The sequence below is a fragment of the Lontra canadensis genome, unplaced genomic scaffold (genome assembly GCF_010015895.1).
Source record: "Lontra canadensis isolate GAN:19392208 unplaced genomic scaffold, GSC_riverotter_1.0 scaffold12, whole genome shotgun sequence".
NCBI classification, from domain to species: Eukaryota; Metazoa; Chordata; class Mammalia; order Carnivora; family Mustelidae; genus Lontra; species Lontra canadensis.
The window spans coordinates 19,170,712-19,195,714 of record NW_022631006.1 but is presented as its reverse complement, the minus strand read 5'-3'; the positions used below and the strand labels follow the sequence as shown (position 1 = coordinate 19,195,714).

The window sequence follows — 25,003 nt, the reverse complement described above, 5'->3', positions numbered from 1 at the left end:
CCCAAGAAAAAGAAGCACATGTCCACATAAGAACTTACAGGCTGATATTTACAGTAGTAGTATTCATTGTAGCCAAAAAGTAAAGAAAATCCAGTTGTCCATTAATAGATTAAAAATGATGCACTTAAAAGGAAATAAAGTCCTAATATTACAACATGGATGGATCTCACAAACACTATGCTAAGTGAAAAGAAGCCAGACATAAAAGATTACATATTACATAATTGTCTTTGTGGGACATATCCAGGTAAGCTGAACCTATGGGAAAGCAGATCAGCAGACACCTGGGGCAGGGGGTGGGAATTAAGAATGCCTGCCCAAGGGGTATTAAGGTTACTTCTAGGGCAGAGAGAAATTTTCTAAAATTAGCTTGTGATAAAAATCGACAAGTCTGTGAATATACTAAAAATCACTGGATTGTATGGCAATCTTCAGCAATCTCCTTTCCTCCAACGATGGATTAGAAAACACAAGAACCGGGGCACCTGGGTGGCTCAATGGGTTAAGCCTCTGCCTTCAGCTCAGGTCATGATCCCAGAGTCCTGGGATCGAGCCCCGCATCTGGCTCAGTGGGGAGCCTGCTTCCCCCCCTCTCTCTGCCTGCCTCTCTGCCTACTTGTGTCTACTACTCTGTCAAATAAAATCTTTAAAAAAATAAAAACACAAGAACCTACAAGGAACAGAGTAGGAGAAGGACATCAACAGTCATTTTGAGGGCTGCTTGCTTTGGCAATGTGTATGTGTGTAGGAATTGTTCCTAACAAATCATTTTAACCCACAATAGTTCTTTATATAGTACCTCCACATCAGGACTTGCATTAAGTTATAGCTTAGAACCTAGTTTCATGCTGCGTCTCACTGTGTGGCCCCTCTTGGCAACAGCATTTACCTTTGGCTCAGGGAATACATACCAGCTGTTGGATGAGAGCCATTAAATACTTTATTTGTCTCGGTCATCACGGATACTGCTACTCTTAGTTTGGTACTACAAAATTACCATCTCTATTTAAAAAGTCTTGGGTTAAGCTCTGGAGAATTTTCATAGGCGAACTCTTCTGTGTGGGCTGGATCTGTAAACACTCCAATAAAATCTATTTCCAGGAAGAATGGACCATCCACTTTATCAGCCAAGGTGAATCCAATAGAAGAGATCTACATTTAAAATAGAGAAACTGATCAAAATCTCATACACTGACACTGTTCGTGGAGTTTAAGTTCCATAAGGTGATTAATATAACTGGGTCTTTACACTATCAGGCCTTAACAAGTATACCATAGTTCTATGCTGTAGCAAATCATAAAAGGAAGTGGAGGGCTGATTTTCTTTCTACTCCTCTTCCCTTTCTTTAAAGTAGTGCCACTTAAGACTGGTGAGGACAGCATGGATATCTAATGGAGGATCCTTGAAGCCCTCCTGAACTGGAATACTGTTCTCTTATTTTGGAGCTAAATTAAATGTAGGCAAGCTGAAAAGATGACCACACTAGAAGTCCTCCTGCATGGTTTGGTTCATAGAACAGGTCTGAGTCAGTCTGTGTGTGGAATACCAGGGGTGACCTTGTTAAGAATTTTCATCCTTCATTTGCCAACCCTCAAAAATGGACTTGAAATCCTCACAGGAGTTTTGTTTCACTAAAGATCACAGCTCTGAGTGAAAGTACAGGAAAATACTACCTTGTCAAGCAGAAGCTGGTACTGGGCATCCCGAATTCTTCCTTGATTAGAGAAGAAAAATTTGGAGAAAGGAATCTGAAAAGAGAAACCATTTACTTCAGAGCTAAAATACAAGCAACTGAGGCATCTGTAATGGAACTGCAGTGATAGTTTAATTCTAACATTCTTTGATTCTAATCTTACAGTTCTAATTTACAGTTATGAGAAGTGGCCAGGCATTTGGATCATAGATATATTTTTTAATTGAAATAGTAAGTGATAGATGAAAACCTTTCTAAGCCAGAAATCCCAAAGGAAAAATGGTAAGAGTACAATTTAATTTTTTGACAGCAAAGGCAAAAGATAAATTAGGAAAAAAATATTTCCAACATTTATGGACAAAAACTAGTAGCTACAAAGCTTTCACAGGTGACTAAGATTTAACAATCAATGGAAACATGGGGAAGGGGAGAAATGGGCACACTTGTATGCTACTGGTAAGCGTACAGACTGGCACGACTCAGACTGTAGCCCACAACTGGGAGGCAGGAGTCTATGAGGGCCCCAAGATTTCCACCTTCTGTATCCACACACCTTCCAGGTATTCACCCTAACATCTGCTGCTGAGGAAGATCCCAAAGCACCCGACCTTAATATATGGAAGATTATCCTCTGAAGGCCCAACTTAATCACTTGAGCCCACAGGAGGACTGGCAAAAGAGGTTAAAAGCATCTCTTGGGAGCAGATTCTTCACTGCTGGGGCTGAAAAGGGCAGAAGCAAAATGACAAGGATTGCTGGAAGCTTCCAGGAGCTGAGAGTGGCACTCAGATGACAGCCAGTACAGAAAGCAGGATGTTAGTCCTATAATCATAGGAACTGAATCTGGCCAAAAACTACAATGAACTTTTAAGTGGATTCTTCCCCAGAGCCTCTGGAAAGGAATACAACCCAGTTGACAACCTTGAATTTAGCCTTCTAGGCCCCAAGCATTGAACCCAGCTATACCGAGCACCAACTCATGACCTATTGAACTGTGAACTAATAAACACGGGCCATTTGAAGCTGCTAAGTTTATGGCAATGTTTTATGTAGAAAACTAATGGCAATTTTTTTTTTTAAGATTTTATTTTTTTGTCAGAGCATGAGGAGGGGGAGCAGCAGGCAGAAGCAGAGGGAGAATAAGGCTCTCTGTCAAAAAAGGAGCCCGATGTTGGGCTTGATCCCAGGACTCTGGGATCATGACCTGAGCTGAAGGCAGACACTTCACCGACTGAGCCACCCAGGCGCCCCACTAATGGCAGTATTCAGCAAATTTTGAAATGCTGTAACTCTGACCTACCAATTTCACTTTTAGGAATATATGTTATAAACTCTGACAAATACATAAAGGTATAGCTTTTTCTGGACACCTGGGTGGCTCAGTGGGTTAGGCCTCTGCCGTTGGCTCAGGTCATGATCTAGGGTCCTGGGATCGAGCCCCACATCGGGGCTCTCTGCTCAGCAGGGAGCCTACTTCCCCCTCTCCCTCTGCCTACTTGTGATTTCTCTGTCAAATAAATAAATAAAATCTTAAAAAAAAATGTAGCTTTTCCTAATAGAAAAAAAGGAAAAATAGGAGAATGGTTAAATTATGGTGCATCTATACACTTAACACTATGCATATATTTTTTTTTTTTCTTAAAGATTTTATTTATTTATTTGACAGACAGAGATGACAAGTAGGCAGAGCAACAGGCAGAGAGAGAGGGGGAAGCAGGCTCCCTGCTGAGCAGAGAGCCCGATGCGGGGCTCGATCCCAGGACCCTGGGATCATGACCTGAGCCGAAGGCAGAGGCTTAACCCACTGAGCCACCCAGGCACCCCTGCAGCTATTTTCTTAATGCAGATCTACACAGGATACAATGGGAAAACCTATATATTAGTGAAGAAGACAGAATCCACAGTAGAAACACAAATTTTAAAAACACCTCAAAGGGGTGTCCTTTTTTTTTTTTTTTTTTAATTTATTTGACAGATCACAAGTAGGCAGAGAGGAAGGCAGAGAGAGAGAGGAGGAGGAGGCAGGCTCCCTGCTGAGCAGAGAACCCGATGCGAGACTCGATCCCAGGACCCTGAGATCATGACCTGAGCCGAAGGCAGAGGCTTTAACCACTGAGCCACCCAGGCGCCCCAAAGGGGTGTCTTGATGGCTCAGTCATTAACAGTCTGCCTTTGGCTTAGGTCATGATCCCAGGGTCCTGGGATCGAGCCATGAATCCGGCTCCCTGCTCAGCAGGATGTCTGCTTCTCCCTCTCCCACTTCCCCTGCTTGTGTTCCCTCTCTTGCTCTCTGTCAAATAAATAAATAAAATATTTAAAAATAAAATTTTTTTTTAAAATAACACCTCAAAAAAAATTTTAAAAAAACTTATAGCAACTGGGAACAACCCAGTGTCTATTAATAGAGGAATCAACTATAGGATTTCCATATAACCAAAAATACCAAACAAAATAACAAAAAAAGGAGAATAACTCCACACATTGATATGGAAGCTCTCTGGGATTTAAATTTTATTTATTTTTTTAGAGGGGTAGGGGTGCAGAGGGATAGAATCCTATGAAGCCTCCACACCCAGCACAGAGCCTGATGTTGGATTTGATCTCATGACCCTGAGATCACAACCCGAGCTGAAAACAAGAGTCGGTCGCTTAACCACTGAGCCACATAAGCACCCCTAGGATTTAAATTTTAAAAATAAGCACAGAATATGCCCAAAGCATGCTATTTTTATTTTTGAGTAGGAAAAACTGGAGAAACTAGGAGTAAGTACTTATTTTTGCTTATATCTTCATAATGTAACTGCCAAGCTACACAAGAAACTACTGAAAAGTGACTACCTACCCAGGGTGGGCACCAAGAGGGTGGATGGGGACACAAGTGGGAGTAAGACTTCTCACTGTACATCATTTTAGACTTTGATTTTTGAGCCAAAAAATATAAATGTTTAAAAAAAATGTGCTGTTCAGATTATTTATCACCAAAAGCACTTGTTGACATAAAAACAAACTCAAAAACTCAGATTCTAACCCACCACTATACAAGATCACACTGGTCACACAGCAGATTAAAATGCAGTCATATCCAGAGGCATGTGGGTGGCTCAGTCAGTTAAGCACTGGTTTCCACTCAGGTCATGATCTCAGGGTGGTGTGCTGCATGGAGCCCTGCATCAGGCTCCCTGCTCAACATGGAGTCTGTTTGAGATTCTCTCTCCCTCTACCTCTCCCGCTCATGCTCACTTGCTCTAAAATAAAGAAATCTGAATAAATAAGTCATAAATCAATAATAAATACATACATACATATATATATATGGTCACATCCTAGTTCCCCCGCTCCCTTCATTCCTCTCAAACAAACCTGGAGAGGTCCCCCCCCCAATCAGTTTCTCATTTTGCATCCTAGTTTGGCAGTTCGACTACCTCATTATTCAAAACATTGTGGAAATGGAATCAAGGCTACCGGCTTATCATGTGTCATGTGTCACATACTGCACCATTCCGCAAACTAATCTCTTCTGTCTTTTTGACACAATTCTCTAAAACCACTGTCTACACCAAGAGAACTAGATATTTTTGGCTGGATAAAAGCTAAGAAGGAACATTACATCTTGTATAAAAGAAAAGGATGCACAGTTCTTTATAAGTGACAGTAAACTATATAATTTTTCCATCATTTTCCTGTTTTCTCTCCATAATCAGAGTAAATATTTGAGCATCTCACTTCTATTTACTACAGGAGACTTATTCATGAACAACCGAACAGCAATTAGTAACATTTAATTAAAAACCTCTTGAGCGTCTGGGTGCCTCAGTGGGTTAAGCCTCTGCCTTCGGCTCAGGTCATGATCTCAGGGTCATGGGATCGAGTCCCACATCAGACTCCCTGCTCAGCGGGGTGTCTGCTTCTCTCTCTCCCTCTCCCACTACCTGTGCAATCTCTGTCAATAAATAAATAAAATCTAAAACAAAACAAAAACCTCTTAGGCAAAAAAAAAAACAAAAAAACCTCTTAGGCACCCGGGTGGCTTAGTAAGTATCTGCCTTCGATGTTTGGGATGGAGACACTGGGTTCCCCACTCGGGTGTCTGCTTCTCCCTATCCATCTGCCCCTCCCCCTGCCTATGTAGGCTTGCTCTCTCTCTTAAATAATAACTAAAAAAAATTTTTTTTAAAGATTTTATTTGTTTATTTGACAGAGAGAGAGATCACAAGTAGACAGAGAGGTAGGCAGAGAGAGAGGAAGAAGCAGGCTTCCTGCTGAACAGGAAGCCCGACGACACAGGGCTCAATTCCAGGACCTTGAGATCATAACCTGAGCCAAAGGCGAAGGCTTAACCCACTGTGCCACCTAGGCACCAATAATAACTAAAATCTTAAAAAAATAAAAACCTCATGTGACTACACTTAATGGTGGTGAGCACTGAGTAATATATATAAATGCTGAATCACTATGTTGCACACCTGACACTAATATAACACAGTACTTCAATAATACTCTAATAAAAGAAAAATCTCTTCCCCATCACTTTCCCTCAATAATTTAAAGAGAGCTGTTGCAAACAACTATTCTTTCCAGACAAAGATTAGGACTATGTATTTTCAGGGAAGAAAGTAATCGTTAACAATTAAATAGTAATACTATAGAATAATATGGCAATGTGCAAATGCCTTAAAAATAAATCATTTATTCTAGGAATGTTATTTCTAAGAATATATCCTAAGAAAATAAGGTTATCTACTTCAGAGTTTGGTACAACAGTACAAAATTCTGAAAACAATCTAAATGTACAATAATAAAGGATGAAATAACTAAAATCTGGTTGGTTTATATAGTAATTTAAGCAGAAATTAAAAACGTAAAAATATTTCAGCAGAAAGTTACATGTAAAATTCAGTGAACAACGTATATTATAAAACATATAGGATCATGACCTGAGCCAAAGGCAGATGCTTAACGACTGAGCCACCCAGGCACCCCTCAAATCAATAAATCTTAAAAAAGAAAAAAGAAAAAAAAAAAACAGAGTAATGTCACTCAAAGTACCTGGGTTACAGGGTACAACTCTAGCTACAGGGGTCAGACATCTCTGAGGTGAATTTCAACCTGACAGGTGAAGGACAGAAAAGAGGAAGCAGGTGAGACTATGGGGGAAGAGCATACCCGAGATAAACATGAAGTGCAAAGGCTCTGAGAGGGAGGTGAACTTGTTGGGTGTGACACATAGGAAAGGGGCCAGTATGGAGGAGTGAGGTAGGCGGGAGACGCAGGATAACGACAGGAGTCCAATACTATAGGCCCAGTAAGCCATGTTAAAGAGTTTGGGCTTTAATTTGATTGTAAGGGGAAGCCAGCAGAGGTTTTTAAGCATGTGAGTGATGTAATCTGCACTATGCTGTTAGATCACTCTGGCTGCTATGTGGAGAGTAGATTTTAGGAGGCAAGAGAGCAAAGGAAACCAATAAAGCAGCTGCTGTAGTAATCCAAAGGCACTGAGATGACAGTGAGAGAGATGGGCGAGAAATGGTCAGATTCTGGGTGTATTTCAGAGGAATAGGTGATAAGATTTGCTAACAGACTATATGTGGGATGAGGGAGAAAGGAATCCAGAATGACCCTTAGGTTTAAGTATAAGCAAAACGGGGACTTTCTTTTGAGTTTAAGGATTAAAAATCTTTCAGTAGGCAGAAGAAAAGAATAGGCAGTTGAAATTCATTCCCTGAATTTCTATTTATTTTCCTTCAGGCTAACATTTTTTAACTTCTCAAAGCTTCTTCTCACAAAGTATTGTATTACCAAGAAATAAATAAAAATTTCATGATTGTGAAATAGGAAGCATTTATTGCTCTTAGGGAGTTGCCTAGAGAGAGAATATGGCAGAAACTTAAACACCTACTTGCACCTAGAGCACACATGTATCCATGACTTAGCATGGACCTAGTCACAACTTCATAAAAAATATTTACTGGTTAGGAAACTAGCATTTATATTAATGAAAGAAAAAATCAATTATATAAGTCTTACCCTTAAGTCAGTTATCTTCTTTCCCTTTCCACACCTTCTAAGAAGGATTAATAAGGAAAACAAATGAACCAAACAACAGTGTAACCATGATCTCAAGACTTTATTTTCATACACAGTAAGGACTTGTACTGTTACCTTGACCTCCTGCCAGTAGGGCCCCCCACGGGTGAACATGAAGTAACTGTACATCTGATTCCTCCTCTGGATTATATCCGTGTCCTCCCGGATATTCACCATCCAAGGCCGACCATCTCCACGTACACGGAGATACAGAGTGTTGAACTGGGACCAATCATAAGCCCTCTTTTTCTCAAAAGGGCCCTACAATACAGAAAGGAAAATTAACTCATTTCATTTTCCACCAAAAGCAAAATGTGAGTCATTATCTTTTGCAGCATCAAAAGGATCCACTAGGCATTTTTCTGACTTTTCTACCACCATTCGGAGGCAGACAAATCTGGTGATTCTTATTTTAGTACAAAATACTGACACAGTTTTGTTTCTAAGGTAATGTTCAAGACATGATTGGCCCAGGACAGTGTTGACGTGTGGTAGGCACTCGATTGTATCAATGAATGGAAATGAATTACACTATGTACCTTTTTTCCCTGGTCCTATGGAGCAATGGATTCTGAGTGTACATGACAGCTGCCTTCCCATAGATAGGAAACCTATGAAAGAGGTGAAGTTTTAAAACTGCTGTTTTATAAAAATAGCTACTATCCATGGAAAACTTACCCTAAGCACTCACTCTGAGGGCATAATTTCATCCTCATAGCCCTATGAGATAGGTACTATCATTGTGCTCCATCTTATAGATGAAGAAACTGAGCACTCAACTAGGAAGTGGCAGATCCAGTGCCATTTAACTCCAAAATCTGTATTCTTTTTTTTTTTTAAGATTTTATTTATTTACTTGACAGAGAGAGAGATCACAAGTAGGCAGAGAGGCAGTCAGAGAGAGAGAAGGAAGCAGGCTCCCTGCTGAGCAGAGAGCCTGATGCGGGCCTCGATCCCAGAACCCTGGGACCATGACCTGAGCTGAAGGCAGAGGCTTTAACCCACTGAGCCACCCAGGCGCCCCAAAATCTGTATTCTTAACAACTATCTATACTGTCTCTTGCAGGAAAAGTGGAACATAGTGTTAATTAACAAAGGTGTTTATTTATACCAATCTCAAAGGTAATCTGATTTCAAGAAGAGCAGTGCTCACATATGAACTATTATTTACTAGCTGTATAACTTTTTAAAAGGTATTATTTGTTTATTTTAAAGAGAGAAAGACACTGGGACACCTGAGTGGCTCAGTTGGTTAAGTTGGTGGGTTAAATGGGTCATGATCTCAGGGTCCTAGGATAGAGTCCCGAGTTGGGCCCCTTGCTCAGCAGGGAGCTTGCTTCTCCCTCTCCCTCTGCCTGCTGCTCCCCCTACTTGTGTGCGCTGCACACTCTCTCTCTCTCTTTTGGACAAATAAATAAAACCTTAAAAAAAAAAAAAAAACAGAGAGTGGGTACACACACCAAGCACGAAGAGGGTGTGTGTGGAAGAGGGGCAGAGGGGGAGGGAGAAGGACAAGCAGACTCCACATGAGCTTGGAGTCCCACACAGGGCTCAATCTCAGATTACCATCTGAGCAGAAACCAAGAGTCCGTTGCTCTACCAACTGAGCCACCCAGGTACCCAAGTAGCTATATAACCTTAGACAAGTTTCTAAATCTCCCAAAGCCTCAGTTCCCTCATCTATAAGAAGAGGATGACCACACCTTGGAGGAGAGTTGGGAGGAATTAAAGGGATGTAAATATATATAGAGAGGGATACAGATAGATAGATAGATAGATATATTTATATACATTTATATATAAACATATATAAAGTAGCGCAAGGACTGGCAGGGCACACTTAATAAATTTTATCACCTATTTTCAATACCCCCCAGTGTGTATCTAACTGCAGAATTATTTTCTACTGTGGAATGACCAAATCCATTCTGTGGATTTCAGGCTCTGGGGAAAAAAAAAATCTTTGAAAGCATATGTCTCTCCAACAACACATATCTTTCTTTCTCATCATTATCTGGATAGAGGAAGCCTAAGACTATGCCTAACATTTGCCATTCTCCTTAGTGCACAATATCCAAGCAAACATCCAGGGGATGTGGCCAAGGCCAGGCATGGGAGCCTGTGCAGGCAGCCCTGGAATAACACCTGGTCAGCAAATTTGCAAAAAGCCACAGGTTGATGGTAAGACAAAGGAGTCAACCAAAGTAACTGTGGAAAACAGTGTTGTGATTAGAAACTATAAGGCTAAAGACAAAAGAAACTATATACAAACACTGTATTCTGGCTGGTAAGCTTATTTCTCACAGAGTTATGGGTTAAAAGTTCTAAAACTGGGACGCCTGGGTGGCTCAGTTGGTTAAGCAGCTGCCTTCGGCTCAGGTCATGATCCCAGCGTCCTGGGATCGAGTCCCACATCGGGCTCCTTGCTCGTCAGGGAACCTGCTTCTCCCTCTGCCTCTGCCTGCCATTCTGTCTGCCTGTGCTCGCTCGCTCTCCCTCTCTCTCTCTGACAAATAAATAAATAATATCTTAAAAAAAAAAATGTTATAAAACTGCTTTGTATGTACCCTGGGGTTGAATTCATAGGTAAACTGATGGTAAGTGATGGGAGACAGGTTTCCCACTATTATAGAGGGAAATTATAGATAAGCAACAGGGAGAAGCTCAGGATGAACCACATGGTACCGGATTAGAGTCAGAGCACAGCATGAACTCATATTTAGTGTACTACAGATATAGAAATCATTACAGGCATGTTTCCACATCTCTAGATGGGGTTGGTGCACATCCTTGTATTTCCTGCCGTGTCCACTAAGAGGTCCTGGAAGTAATGTCAACCCAGTAGCAACAAGTATACCCAAGCACCCACAGCTCCAAAAAAACAAACAAGGGCTCCTTCGAGAAATGGCTAATTCTAGTGCTGGGACAGAGAAAATACAAGATGTGTTTAGAGTATCCTGTAGTGCAAGAAAGTGCTAAAAAACAAAAAAATAGAGGCATGTCAAAGGAACAAAACCCAACCTGAAAGAGCTGCCAATGGCCAAAGTTAAAACAATTTGAGCAACAAAGTAAATAACATAGTACTGGATTATAACCAGAAGTTCGAGAGCCACACAAAATGACGCCTGACTAAATAAATAAATGTGGGAGAATAAATCAATCTTCCTTTCTAAAGAATCCCAAATAATTTGTGTAAATACCACTCCTTTCAAGAGATACAACTTAAACCCATGCCCTACCCCACGACTTGAATATAGGACACACCTACTGACTTGCTTCCAAACAGTGTATGGAAAGAAAAAGAAAAAAAGTAATTTAACAATGGAGTACTGGAGGAACACTATCTTGGCCAGGTGGTCACGGTGAACCCATCAGTGTTAAGTCAGGTTGCTAGCATGAGCCCCTGATAAGAGTGATGAGAAGGGTACCTCAACTCTATAGTATTCTTCCTAAAAATCCAACAACCCAGACCTACCAGGAGAAAAAAAACATCAGAAAATCCCGAATTGAAGGGTATTCCACAAAATGCCAGGCCAGGATTTCTCACATCCTCATGAAAAATAAGGAAAGACTAGAAAATTATAGTAGACGAGAGGAGACTAAAGAGCCTAAGGAGACATGACAACTGGATGTAATGTGGTGTCCCAGGTGGGATCCTGGAACAAAAAATGGAAAAACTGGTAAAATCCAAATAGTATCCAGAATTAGTTAATAGTATGTACCAATGTTGGTTTCTTAGTTGTGATAAATGTACTATAGCAATGTTATGATGGCAACAGTTGGAGAAAATGGGTGAGGGACACATGGAACTTTCTGGACTCTGTACAATTCTTGTGTAAAACTAAAACTATTCTAAAATAAAAAGTTTACTTAAGAAAAATAAAGCCACAGGCGACCCTCCATCTACTCTAAGGAACCCCTGACCATCACAGGATCTGTGATCTATTAGAAAAGATGCAAATCTCCCCAAATCACTGTTTAAACGTCTGACTTCTCAGGACTCAGGACTCCTCAAACTAAGAATGGCCCCACCCTGGCCCAAAGTGATGCCTAGTAACAAGTACCCCTTCTTCAGGAACCACGTCCCCCTTATGCTTCGGCTTTATACCTGTGCCCAATAGTTACTTAACGCCATACACAGATGACCTGCCAGGTGTGTTCATTCACGGAAACAAAAGCCATATGCGACGGTTCTATTCGTGCTACAGTCAAATTCACCAAAGTTCACTAAAAAACTGAGGCACTGAGGCTTCACTTACCCTTGGAATCCTGGATATCATTGCACAGTACCCACTGCGGCCACTTTCCCCATCCTTAGGCACCTCAGAGCTCAGAGTTCCATACAGCAGTGCACTCTGATTATTCTTGCCCATTTTCAGGAACACTTCACTTCTGCCTCCAATAGACTTATCAGAAGTCACTACCCACTTATCCAAATCTTCTTTTCCACGGAACTGCCAGACAACCTTGGCTTGTTCCATCAAGACCTCATGCAGAGGGCGGCCTTCAGGGCCTATCCAATGATTCACAATATCATCCTTCAAACGCCTAAAATGGTCCTTTATTTCATCTTTAATTGCTTTATCAAAACTAACTTCAGGCTTTTCTTCAGGAGATGCTATATCCAAAGCAACTTCTCTCTGGTGATGTCCTTGCAAATCCCCTTCAGATTTCCTCTGAGAGGAAGTTCTACCAGAAGCAGCCACGGGGTTCTGAAGACTACTAGAACAATAGCCTGCAAAGCGGGTACCCAAATATGGACATGAGGCATATGGCTTTGGGCAATATCTGAAAATATAAGCGCCATTCAGAAACCTGAGAACCAAAGCCATTGTAAGATAAAGTCCAAATGTAAATTTCTCCCTGGGCTATGAGGGAAAGAAACTTCAGCAAATGGGCCAATTCCACCTAGAACAGAAAAGACATTGAATAGTTACCAGGGCAGCAATGAATGCATCACAATTTCAAATGTAACACAGATCATGTATTGTGAAATTCAGGAACTTATTTTCTAATTCTGTAAACATTTACTCAGGGCCTTACTATGAGCAAAATATTGTTTGCAGAGTATGTAAAGCATCCAATTACCTTGAGAAAAAATGCCAAAAGGGAAAGAAACATAGGCCTCCTTTATGGAGTTATTTACCCCAAAATAATTCAATTACGCACTTCAAAAAGTTGTGTCAATCTTTTTTTTGAGATTTTATTTATTATTCAGAGAGAAAGAGAAAGAACATAAGCCGGGAGGAGGGGCAGAGGCAGAGAGAGAAGCAGGCTCCCTGCCAAGCAGGACTTGATCCCAGAACCCCAAGATCATGACCTGAGCCAAAGGCAGGTGTCCCAAGGTTGTGTCAAATTTTTTTTTTTTTAAGATTTTATTGACTTATTTGAGAGAGAGAGACTGTGAGAAAGGGAACACAGGCAGGGGGAGTGGGAGAGAGAGGAGGAGGCCTCCCACTGAGCAGGGAGCCCGACATAGGGCTCAATCCCAGGACCCTGGGATCATGACCCAAGCCAAAGGCAGATGCTGAATGACTGAGTGATCCAGGCAACCCGCTTGTGTCAATCTTAAATTTTTATGCTGGATTTTTAAAGAAATCATTGATTCCTAAAATAGATATTCAACTAGTTCACTCCAGACCTAGGCTAAGTGACATTTTAGCACTTCATCTACAAAAAGAAGAACTACAGTGTGCACTGTATGTCAGAAAACGTGACCACTTATTAGGTTATGAGTATTGTGAATACTAGCAATTTCAGATTGCTAAACCTAATCAACTTCTTTATTCTCAGGTAAAGCTATTGATCTTTTTTTTTTTTTTAAGATTTTTATTTATTTGACAGAGATTACAAATAGGCAGAGGAGATAGGCAGAGAGAGAGGAGGAAGCAGGCTCCCTGTCGAGCAGAGAGCCCGATGTGGGGCTCGATCCCAGGACCCCGGGACCATGACCCGAGCCAAAGGCAGAGGCTTTAACCCACTGAGCCACCCAGGCACCCCAAGCTATTGATCTTTTGAAGTCTCTAATTTCTTGGGGGTAAGGCTGTGTTAATGTGTCCTCTACCTACCTTAAGGGATCTTCTGAAGATCGGATGGAATGATGGCTATAAGAGTGTTCTCTGATAACATCCCCAAGAATCTTCATGTCTACAAAGCTCCACACTTTGGTCCACACTTTGAGTCGCAAGGGTTGGACTCTGAGTCACTATCTCAGCTCCCCAAATCTAGAACCTAAACAATAAAACTAATACCATCACATTTAAATGTCATTCTTAATAATCTCAAACCACCTGACATATTATCTCACTGAATGCACACAAGGATCCTGTAGGACAACTGAGGTAGATATTTCCTTCTTCTAAGAAACAGATACCAACAGGTGAAGTGATTTGCCGAAGCTCACAACGCTCACCAGTACGAAAGCTGGGACCAGAACCCTGGTCTTATGCCCTTCTACTACATGCTCCTGCCTCTACATGTAAAACAACAGCAATAGGGGCACCTGGGTGGCTCACTGGGTTAAGCGTCTGCCTTCGGCTCGGGTCAGGATCCCGGAGTCCTGAGATCCAGCCCCTCATCAGGCTCCATGCTCAGCGGGGAGCCTGGTTCTGTTTCTCCCTCTCCCTCTGTCCCCCCCCCACCTCTGCTCGTGGGCACACATGCATGCACTCGCTCTATCTCACACGTGTACTATCGTGCACTCAAATAAATACATAAAATCCTTAAAAAACAACAACAAAACATCAGCAATGTAAGTTTTATAGCTCTGGTAAAATAACAACTTTGGCTAAACAGTCCTCTCTCCTATTTACTCCAGCCACCCCTAAAAGGAATAAAATATGCACTGTCAAATTATTTGTCTTTCTCCTGTCTTGGACCAAAGACCAGGAGAGAGGAAGAACAAAAATTCATCTCCCCAACCTCACCTGAGTCCCATCCCCATTCTCTACTCCAATACTCACAAACACTCACAGTCCAACAACTGCCAACCAGTAGTCCCTCTCTCAGCTTCAGGCCTTGACAGATTGCTGCTTTCAGCAATCTGTCCTCTGTGGAATTTGCCTAGCTAATGTATCCTCTGAAACTCAGCTCAGACATCCTTTATCTTCATTTCTAACAACCTCCCAGGTGAAGCCCTTGTCACTGCCCCATTAGACACTCTTTAAGTACCAAAGCACCCCTGACTCTGATCTCTACCTCTCTCAAACCATCCTTTGGCAACAAAAGGAATTTGTCTAAATATGACTGTACTCCCCTTATAATAAGTCAGCAATAACCCCGCCCACACACACACAGAAATTCAAACTCCTAAAATAGTGCACAAGGCCCAACTCCCTGACCTAACTTCTACTCACATCCATGGCCAATAACCTCAGCTCTATTAAGACCAACTACAGGGGCGCCTGGGTGGCTCAGTGGGTTAAGCCTCTGCCTTCGGCTCAGGTCATGGTCTCAGGGTCCTGGGATGGAGCCCCGCATCAGGCTCTCTGCTCAGCAGGGAGTCTGCTTCCCCCTCTCCCTCTGTCTGCTTGTGATCTCTCTCTCTCTCTGTCAAATAAATAAATAAAAATCTTAAAAAAAAAAAAAAAAGACCAACTATAGGGGCACCTGGGTGGCTCAAGGAGGTGAAGCATCTGCCTCTGGTTCAGGTCATGATCCGAGAGTCCTGGGATCCAGCCCCACACTGGGCTCCTTGCTCAGCAGGGAGTCTGCTTCTTCTTCTGCCCTCTGCTTTCCCCCCGCCCCATGCTCTCTTTCTCTCAAATAAATAAATAAAATCTTAAAAAAAAAATAGGAGAGAACTAGGAAAATTAAAAAGTTGATCTGAGGTCCTGGAATCATAGGTAATATTTCAATTTTCCTCACTGATTGTGTTCAATTTTATCTCTACACATAAAGGAATTTGGGAAAATGATAATTCCATAAAATGGAATTTGTACAATCAAAAATGATTCTTGCGAACCCCATCCGTAGGCTACACTACTAAATGGCAAATAAGGAGGAATCAAAATTGCATGTAAACTAATATTACAAGTATAAAAGTGTACCAACAAAAAAAGATTTGAGGAAGGAAAAAAAAGACTTAAACTCGTATGCAGGATGATGGGATTATGAGTAATAATATTCACCGTATCTTCGAAGTCCTCAGTAGTGCGTTACTTCTCTAATAATATAACGCTAATTATAAATTTTTGTTTAGTATTTTTACCAAAAAACATAAAGTAAAACCTTTCATCAACTGGATGACCCCGGCCGAAATTTGTAATTTTTGACTGCCGCGTAACCCACGGAGCTAAAAGAGAGCTGTCTTCGTCCAGACTGTATATCCAGGGCTGATCACGCGCCCGGTACCGTTCCAAGTATAGTTCACTGACGCCTCACAACAACCCTGAGAGGTTCTGTTATTATTCCGATTACAGAGACGAGGAAAAGGAGGTTCCAAGAATAAATGACGAGGTCACACAGCTAGTAACAGGCAAAACGAAACTCTGGAGCCCCGGTCTTTAACTCACGGTCTGATTCAGGGGAGCGGGCCGGAGCAAGCCGCAGCGAGGCGGCCCCCTCAATCCTCACCTGCTAGGGCTGTTGCTCCCCACACACCGCCGGCGTCCGCTGGTCTCCCCGCCGGAGCCCGACAGCGCCTTCCACCCGGGTCCCCGCTTTTCCCGACCGGGTACTCCGTTTTTCTCGTGTGGGTCCATCTGCTTTTCTAGTCCGGCGTCGAACTAGGCCTTAGGGCACTAGGGTTCCGTGGAAGTACAGGCGGGAGAAGAGTAACAAGGTTCCCTGAGTCTGGCGAATTGAAGCTTTCGGTCGATTAGCCTTCCAAAGGGCTCGGCTTCCACCCCTCCTGATCTTTTCTGCTTACCCAGAAAGTAGGGGAGAATTTGGAAAAGTTTTTTTTCTCCTTTCCTTTCTGCATTCTTCCTTCAGGCTGCAATCTCCACCTCGCACCTTTCAAATAGGACCCAAATATTGCGAACATCCTTTCGCCCCCGGGCGCCAGGGTTCCCCGGGGACGCCATTCCCCACAACCGCCTAAGAGCTGTCCGTGGCCTCAAAGGACCCGATCCCCTGGAATCGCGCGGAATCTCAGGAGACCCACCTGGCGTCCGCAAACCCCGCCTCCTTCAGGAGGCCGCCCACTCCGCAGGACTTCTGTATCTTGTGCACCCCTCAGTTTGAGCACTTTCAACATTGTATCTTAAGTATTCATTCACTTCACACTTTCCTGCCACACCGTGAGCTTCTTGGGTCCAGAAGGGTGCTCTTCCTCCAGTCCTTAGCAATTAGCATTGCACTAGCAGGAATTAAGCTCTCAGCAAACATCTGAATGACAATTAACTCCGTTCTTTTCCAAGGTTAAGACCTCACCGAACACAATTGGCTTTTCCAAGTTTCCTCCACCACTTGTTTCCACGCCACCTCTTCTTTCTTGAAATCCAGCTTTTGACTTTTCTACACTCCGCACTTGCCTAGTTCCCTTAGCCTTCTCGAACCTTCCCCCAGCTGCCTCCTCCACTAACTCTCTTCCCACAACGTTAAATGCAGATTGTCTCCAGAGCCCAGACTGTGCCTTCCTCTTTTCTAGTTTCACATATGAGTTATGCGCAATTTGATCTCCCGTAAATCCCAGCATATATTTCCAATCTCTTGACAGCAGTTCCAGCTGTGGGATACAACACTGGCATCTCAAACTCCGTATGTCTGAATCTGAATGGATCATATTTACCCTAACCCCTCTTACATTCCGTTTCTTTAAATGCCCACATCCTTCTAAGCTGGAAATCCTTGCCTTAAAAACCTCTTAAACCTCTTCTCACTAACTCTAAAGCCTATCTTTGCTATCTTTCGAGCTTTCACTCCCTCCCTCCAAACACAGATACACCCTGATAGCTACTGCCCTTATACAAACAGACATTCAGTCTAGTGATTGCCCTGCTCTGGGCACAACAGTTTATCTTTTTCCACTTTAAAATGTGGCACCCAGAGCTGAACACCAGATTCCTTTGGCCTCTAGATGTTCCACTGCATAAATTCTAAGCCCTCCATAATCCCCTACTCCATGTATGTTACTCATACTTATCCTCAATTTCTCAGCCCAACTGGTATCTGCCTAAACCACACTCATTCCTCCTCATAATCAGTTAACACTGTTTCTGCTCAGCATTTCTCCCTTTTCTGCTTCCCCAGCAGTTGGTCTCAAGGGTCTCTAGGACTCCCTCCTCCTCCTGCTTTAGCTTATTGGTCCAGTGGTCAGGCAGATCAGGTTATTCCCAGGGTTTTTCTGAAGTAAAACTGGAAAATACTCCTTTTAACCCTGATGGCTCCTGCTGAGCTCATGAGCTGACTGGTAATACTGGGAAGGAAAATGGTTTGCAGCAAGAGAAAATAAAATCAAGGTACAGAGACAAATAGCAATGGCAGGATTAAAGACCCATTCAGGGGGCACGTGGGTGGCTCAGTGGGTTAAGGCCTCTGCCCTCAGCTCGGGTTGTGATCCCAGGGTCCTGGAATCGAGCCCCACATTGGAGTCTCTGCTCCGCGGGGAGCCTGTTTCCCCTCCTCTCTCTCTCTCTCTCTCTCTCTGCCCGCTTCTCTGCCTACTTGTGATCTCTGTCTGTCAAATTAAAAAAAAAGACCCATTCAGCATGTATATTGCCAGTTCCAGTAGTTCCTGAGGCCCAGCTGCATCTATTACCTTCCCATGGCTTGGCTTTTAGTCTTCCCCTGATTTCTAAGCACAATAAATTCATTTTACCTAAATTAGTCTAAGTTGGGTTTCTACCACTTCCAACCAATAGGTCCTAATTGATACAGTGACTCCATCTATTCTGAACACATCTTAAATCCCATCTTCTCCTTAAAAACTTTCCCTAATGCATTCATCTCATAATGACTGCTCTCCTTCTGACACCCTATAATATTTATGCTTTATACTGTGACACCGGCACTTATATTCAAGTGAAAACTAGATTATAAACATGACTAAGGTGCTCATCCATTGCTCTAGGCATACAAGCCTTTTCTCACGAACGGGAGGGTAAAAACCTTGAAAGTAGTGATTTTTTGTCATGTACTTTATTTTATTTTTTTAAAGATTTTATTTATTTATTTGACAGAGAGAGATCACAAGTGGACAGAGAGGCAGGCAGAGAGAGAGAGAGAGAGAGAGAGAAGCAGGCTCCCTGCAGAGCAGAGAGCCCGATACGGGACTCGATCCCAGGACCCTGAGATCATGACCTGAGCCGAAGGCAGAGGCTTAACCCACTGAGCCACCCAGGCGCCCCTGTCATACTTTAAAATATACTTTTTCTGTGGCAGCTGGGTGGCTCAGTGGCTGGTGGCTCAGACCTCTGCCTTTGGCTCAGGTCATGATCTCAAGGTCCTGGGATCAAGCCCCGCATCGTGCTCTCTGCTCGGTGGGGAGCCTGCTTCCCCCCTCTCTCTCTGCCTGCCTCTCTGCCTACTTGTGATCTCTCTCTCTCTGTCAAATAAATAAATAAAATCTTTTTTAAAAAAACTTTTAAAAAAATAAAATAAACTTTTCTACAGTAATCTGCACAATTTTAGACCCAGGGTGGGGGCTGCCTCAGGAGGTTAAACAAAAGACAAACTCCATGAAAACCTTCAGGAAGGGCTGTGGTGGCACAGGTCAGCAAAAAATATTTCAATATTATTTGAAATAAGATTCAACAGTTGCATCTCTCAGTGGGGTCCAATCAAGTCTGAGGACAATGAGGGTATGATCCAGGCAAAGGAACTGAAGTACCTCAGGAAGGAATGTTACCTCAGGGGAGTCTGGGATCACGGTGGTGTCACTACAGATCATGGTTCGATCTCTGCCTTGCTAGTCCAGGAACTTAGTTTTATCTGTTTCCTCAGAGAATTACTTCATGCCCAGCAACTTCAGAGGAAGAGAAATAACAAGCCAGAATGTCCATTTATTCATCTACAACAAAAAATGGGCCCAATTTGACAGCCGAGGCCATCTACCCAGGACATTCCCTCCTGCCGGGGAAGCCAAACTACCAGGTAAGAAGGGTCACATAATTACAAAGACAGAGAGTGTCCACACAGATTTTCCATGAAACAAAATAAATTTTCTATTCTTCTCTTGGGGTTATTCCTATCTGCAGCATGAAGATCAAGCATTTGCTGGTGCCACTTTAATAAATTTCTCAACATAGGTTCTTTTTCTTTTCTTATTTTTATTTTTTTTTAAGATGTTTATTTATTTGACAGAGAGAGACATAGCGAGAGAAGAAACACAAACAGGGGGAGTGGGAGAGGGAGAAGCAGGCCTCCTGCTGAGCAGGCAGCACCCTGTGGGGCTCCATCCCAGGACCTTGGGATCATAACCTGAGCTGAAGGCAGAGGCTTAATGACTAAGACACCAAGGTGCCCCCTCTTTTCTTCTTTTTAAAGATTTTATTTATTGGGGGCCTGGGTGGCTCAGTGGGTTAAGCCTCTGCCTTCGGCTCAGGTCGTGATCTCAGGGTCCTGGGACTGAGCCCCACATCCGGCTCCCTGCTCAGCAGGCAGCCTGCTTCTCCCTCTCCCACTCCCCATGCCTATTCCCTCTCTTGCTGTGTCTCTCTCTGTCAAATAAATAAATAAACAAAATCTTAAAAAAAAAAAAAAAAAAGAATTCCCTTCCTTTTCTGGGGCACTGGTGGCTTAGTTAAGCATCTGCCTTCAGCTCAGATTATGATCTCAGGGTCTTGGAATCAAGCCCCATGTTGGGCTCTCCACTCAGTAGGCAGTCTGCTTGCCCCTCTCCCTCTGCCTCTCCCCCTATTCATGTATTCTCTCACTCTCAAATAGATAAATAAAAATTTAAAAAAATAATTTAAAAAAGAATTCCCTGCCTTTTCAATGTTGACTAATATTCCATTGTATGTATTTACCACATTTTTTTTTAAATTTTTAAATATTTTATTTATTTATTTATTTATTTGACAGACAGAGATCACAAGTAGGCAGAGAGGCGGGCAGAGAGAGGAGGAAGCAGGCTCCCCGCTGAGCAGAGAGCCCAATGGGACCCTGGGATCATGACCTGAGCTGAAGGCAGAGGCTTTAACCCACTGAGCCATCCAGGTGCCCCTGTATTTACCACATTTTAATTTATCTATTCATTACTTTTTTGAGATTTATTTATTTTACCAGGGAGGGGCAGAGAATCTCAAGCTGACTCTGTAGTGAGCACAGAGCCTGACAACTAGCCTTGATCCCATGACCCTGAAATCACTACCTGAACCAAAACCAAGAGTCAGACACTTAACCCAGCTGCCCCTGTCTATTCATTATTGATGGCAAGTTGGCTTGTTTCCACCTTTTGCCCATTGTGAACAATGTTACTATGAACATGAGTGTACAAATATCAGTTCAAGTCTCTGCCTTTACTTCTTTTAGGTATTAAACCCATAACGGTAGTTGTATGTTTAATATTTGAGGAATCCGGGGTGCCTGGCTGGCTTAGTAGGTAGAGCATGCAAATCTTGATTTCAGAGTCATGAGCTCGAGCCACATGTTGGATGTGGACATTACTCTAAAAAAAATTGAGGAATCACCCTCTGTCTTCTGTAGTGACTGCACCATCTCATATTCCCACAAGCAGTGCACAAGTGTCTTATATTCTCTACTTCTTCAACACACTTGTTATTTTCTGTTTGTTTTTTCATAAGAGCTATCCTAAAGTGTGTGAAGAGGTATCTCATACTGGTTCTGATTTGCATTTCCCTATTCATTAACTGTTTGTTTAAGTATAGGAACCCCTGTGTGTATTCATTAGCAGTGGGGAAGCAGAGGCTGAAGGGAGGGAAATTGATCAAATCCAGAAGGAAGGCCGTGAGAATGGCAGGCAAGAGAGAGGATGGAGGCATTATGGGAGGGTTAACCCAGCCAGGTCTTTGCCGTCTTCTTTCTTAGCCTCCCAGGAGCTCCTATGTAGTGGGCTTCACCAGAGCTTAACTGTAGCTTTGTTTATAACAAAACTGAAAGCCACCCAAATTAGAAATGGAGACAAGGAGAACAGTTTATCTATTTGTAGACACAGGGCAGCCAAACACCAGAAATAATATGACAAAAGAAACAAAGTGAAGCAGATCAAGAACTGGCCACAACAGGGACCCCTGGGTGGCTCAGTGGGCTAAGCTTCTGCCTTCAGCTCAGGTCATGATCCCAGGGTCCTAGGATCGAGTCCCACATCGGGCTCCTTGCTCGGCAGGGAGCCTGCTTCTCTCTCTGCCTCTCTGCCTGCTCGTGCTCTCTCTCTCTCTCTCTGACAAATAAATAAATAAAATCTTAAAAAAATAAAAAAAAAAGAACTGGCCACAACAAAGAGAGGTTCCCTTACTCAAAGTAAAATGAACCTTCAAAGCATCATCTGGAAACCTAGAACCAGAGGACACTGAAGCTGCTGCATATCAGGACATTAATGAGTAAAGCTCTGCTGTCAGCTAAGTTGCAGGGAGAAAAGAGGCAGAGGTGTTGTCCAGCCTTGGCCAACCTTAGGGGGTAGCAGGACCTTGATGGAATTTCCAATTAACATTAAGTGAGGGGCACCTGGGTGGCTCAGTGGGTTAAGCCTCTGCCTTCGGCTCAGGTCATGATCTCAGGGTCCTGGGATCAAGCCCCGCATCAGGCTCTCTGTTCAGTGGGGATCCTGCTTCCTCCCCTGCCTGCTTGTGATCTCTCTCTTTCTCTCTATTAAATGAATAAATAAAATCTTAAAAAAAACAGTAACAATAAGTGAGATAATATATGTAAAGTGTTCAGCATAATGCTTGGGATTTTTTAAAAAACTCCCAAGCTAGATATTAAGAAAAAAATCTCGATATTATTGTTGAACTCTGGGACAGTGCTCAGCAAGTACATAGTCTAGCACAGGGCATGGCACCAAACAAGTAAGAGCAGCACAATGCGAGAGAAATTACAGTAGAGGCAGGTACCAAGTACAGGGGTGGCGCAAAGAAGGGTGTCATGAACACTTAGGGGCCAGACAGTGAATTTAACATCCGGGGAGCATTTTCCCTTTTAATCCTCACAATGATCCTGTGAAGTAAGTAGGAATATCCTACCTATTTCACAGGTGAGTAAACTTAGTCTTAGAGATGTTAAGTCACTTGCTAGTCACAGGCCTTCACAGCTGATGAAGTGGCGGAGCTGGGATTCGAACCACATCTGCAGGCTCTCTACAGGGTACCTGCTCATTATCCACACTCCTCTGTATCCTATCTGCTTATTTGCTCACCTTGGGGAGCAGTTCCTAGAAGAAGGACGCGATCTGAGTACTGAGATAAGTTTTTTTTTTAAGATTTTATTTATTTATTTGACAGAGATCACAAGTAGGCAGAGAGAGAAGAAAAGAAGCAGGCTCCCTGCTGAGCAGAGTGCCCGATGCGGGGCTTGATGCGGGGCTTGATGCGGGGATCAATCCCAGGACTCTGGGATCATGACCTGAGCCGAAGGCAAAGGCTTTAACCCACTGAGCCACCCAGGTGCCCCTAAGATAAGGGTTTAACAGGCAGATGAGAGGAGGAAAATCAGTCCCAAGGAAGCACACAGGCCCAAAGGCACGGAGTTATGCAACAGACATTACATCTAGAAAAATGTCAGAGTTCTTCTTGACAGAAGGGGAACAATTTCTACTGACCAAACTCACGCACAGCGTCAAGCCTGGATCCAGAAATTTACTCTATCATGTCTCTCATGCCTTACCACAATCTCGTAAGGCCGATACTATTTCCTCCCTCAGAGGTCTGATGAGGGTGAAGCACAGAGAGATTAGGTGACCTGACTTTCACAGAAGCAGGGGGGTGGCAGAACTGGCCTCTGAGTACAGGTCTGCTAATTCTTCACAATTCTTGGATGTGGGGAGGGCAGAGAGAGAAGAAAGCGGCTGAGCATTTTCTCAGTTTTTTACTGGAACCCGCAGTAGGAAATGAAATGTGTTATGATCAAGTCATATAATTATTAATACAAGGTAGAATTTTCAAGTGTTCATCAAAATCTAGTTTTTCTCTCCCTCCAGGTACATCAGAGGATAACACTTCCCTGCCTCCTTATGATTAGGCAATCATTCGACTAGTTCTTGCCAATGGATTAGGAGAAGTGACATTTATCAATTTCAGGCCAGAGCATTTCATTTCAGTTTCAAGACCATCTGGTATTCTCTCTCCCTGCTGCAGTTATTGTGAAAGCATTTATTGAGAAGGATGCGCCACAACATTGAACCCCCCTGCATCGCTAATCCAACAAGAGGAGGACCGTGGTTCTAGAGGATCTCTGAGAGCCACAGTAACAGACTTTGCCTGAGTGAAAATAAGCTTTGCTCTGCTTCTCAGGAAAGTTCAATAACCACTCTACTAGATCGTAACCACGGACAGTGCATTGTTCACCTCTGTTTCTTGGCACCCGGCTCAGTGCCTGGCATCGACCAGGTGCTCAGTTGAATGGGTGACACCTGAATGTGTCAGTCAGGGAATCCTGTGTTGCTAAATAAACCACAAGTTTGGCTTTTGATAAAGTACGAATTTAAATTATGGAATTCGGGGCACCTGGGTGGCTCAGTGGGTTAAGCCTCTGCCTTCAGCTCAGGTCACGATCCCAGGGTCCTGGGATCAAGCCTCACATAGGGCTCTCTGCTCCGCAGGGAGCCTGCCTCCACCTCTCTCTCTGCCTGCCTCTCTGCCTACTTGTGATCTCTGTCTGTCAAATAAATAAATAAATAAAATTACGGAATTCATTTGCATTCGTGTTTCTGAGTGTGTCACAATCAGTTTTGATACAGGTCTCAATTAATGAATAATCATACTTTAAAAAGTGACCAAATAACTTATAAAAATAATTTGTAAAGATATAAGGTTATTGGGGGAGCCTGGGTGGCTTAGTTGGTTAAGTGTCCAACTCTTGGTTTTGGCTGGTTCAGGTCATGATTTCGGAGTTTTGAGATGGAGCCCTGTGTTGGGCTCTGTACTCAGCAAGAAATCTGCTTCAGATTCTCTCTCTCCCTCTGCCTCGGCTCCTCCCCCGCTTATGCTCCCTCTCCCACTCTCTCTCAAAATAAATAAAATCTTAAAAAAAAAAAAGATATAAGATTATCCTTATGGAAACATCCTGTTCACTCACTGGGATTCTGACATGCCTTCTTGAAGTGTGTGTGTGTGTGTGTGTGTGTGTGTGTGTGTGTTTTGATTATGGAGGACAATTCAGGGTATGTA

The 25,003-nt window shown here is 43.0% G+C and overlaps 1 protein-coding gene and 1 long non-coding RNA gene across 3 annotated transcripts; one reads left to right on the top strand and one right to left on the bottom strand.

Annotated features, from left to right (window-relative positions):
• Positions 1-922: 922 nt before the first annotated feature.
• Positions 923-16,486, bottom strand: NDUFAF1 (NADH:ubiquinone oxidoreductase complex assembly factor 1). The gene is made up of 5 exons (XM_032856795.1): positions 16,353-16,486; positions 12,038-12,686; positions 7,854-8,039; positions 1,675-1,749; positions 923-1,152 (listed from the first exon to the last, which is right to left on the bottom strand). The coding sequence occupies exons 2-5, from the start codon at positions 12,608-12,610 to the stop codon at positions 1,003-1,005; spliced, it is 984 nt and encodes a 327-aa protein (XP_032712686.1). The 5' UTR covers positions 12,611-12,686; positions 16,353-16,486; the 3' UTR covers positions 923-1,002.
• Positions 16,367-24,108, top strand: LOC116867240. Of its 2 annotated transcripts, none has more exons than XR_004382571.1 (3): positions 16,367-16,452; positions 19,665-19,814; positions 23,972-24,108. It is a non-coding gene; the product is annotated as an uncharacterized LOC116867240 (long non-coding RNA). The 2 variants fall into 2 exon arrangements; XR_004382572.1 differs by lacking the exon at positions 16,367-16,452 and adding an exon at positions 16,574-16,654.
• The last annotated feature ends 895 nt before the right edge of the window (positions 24,109-25,003 follow it).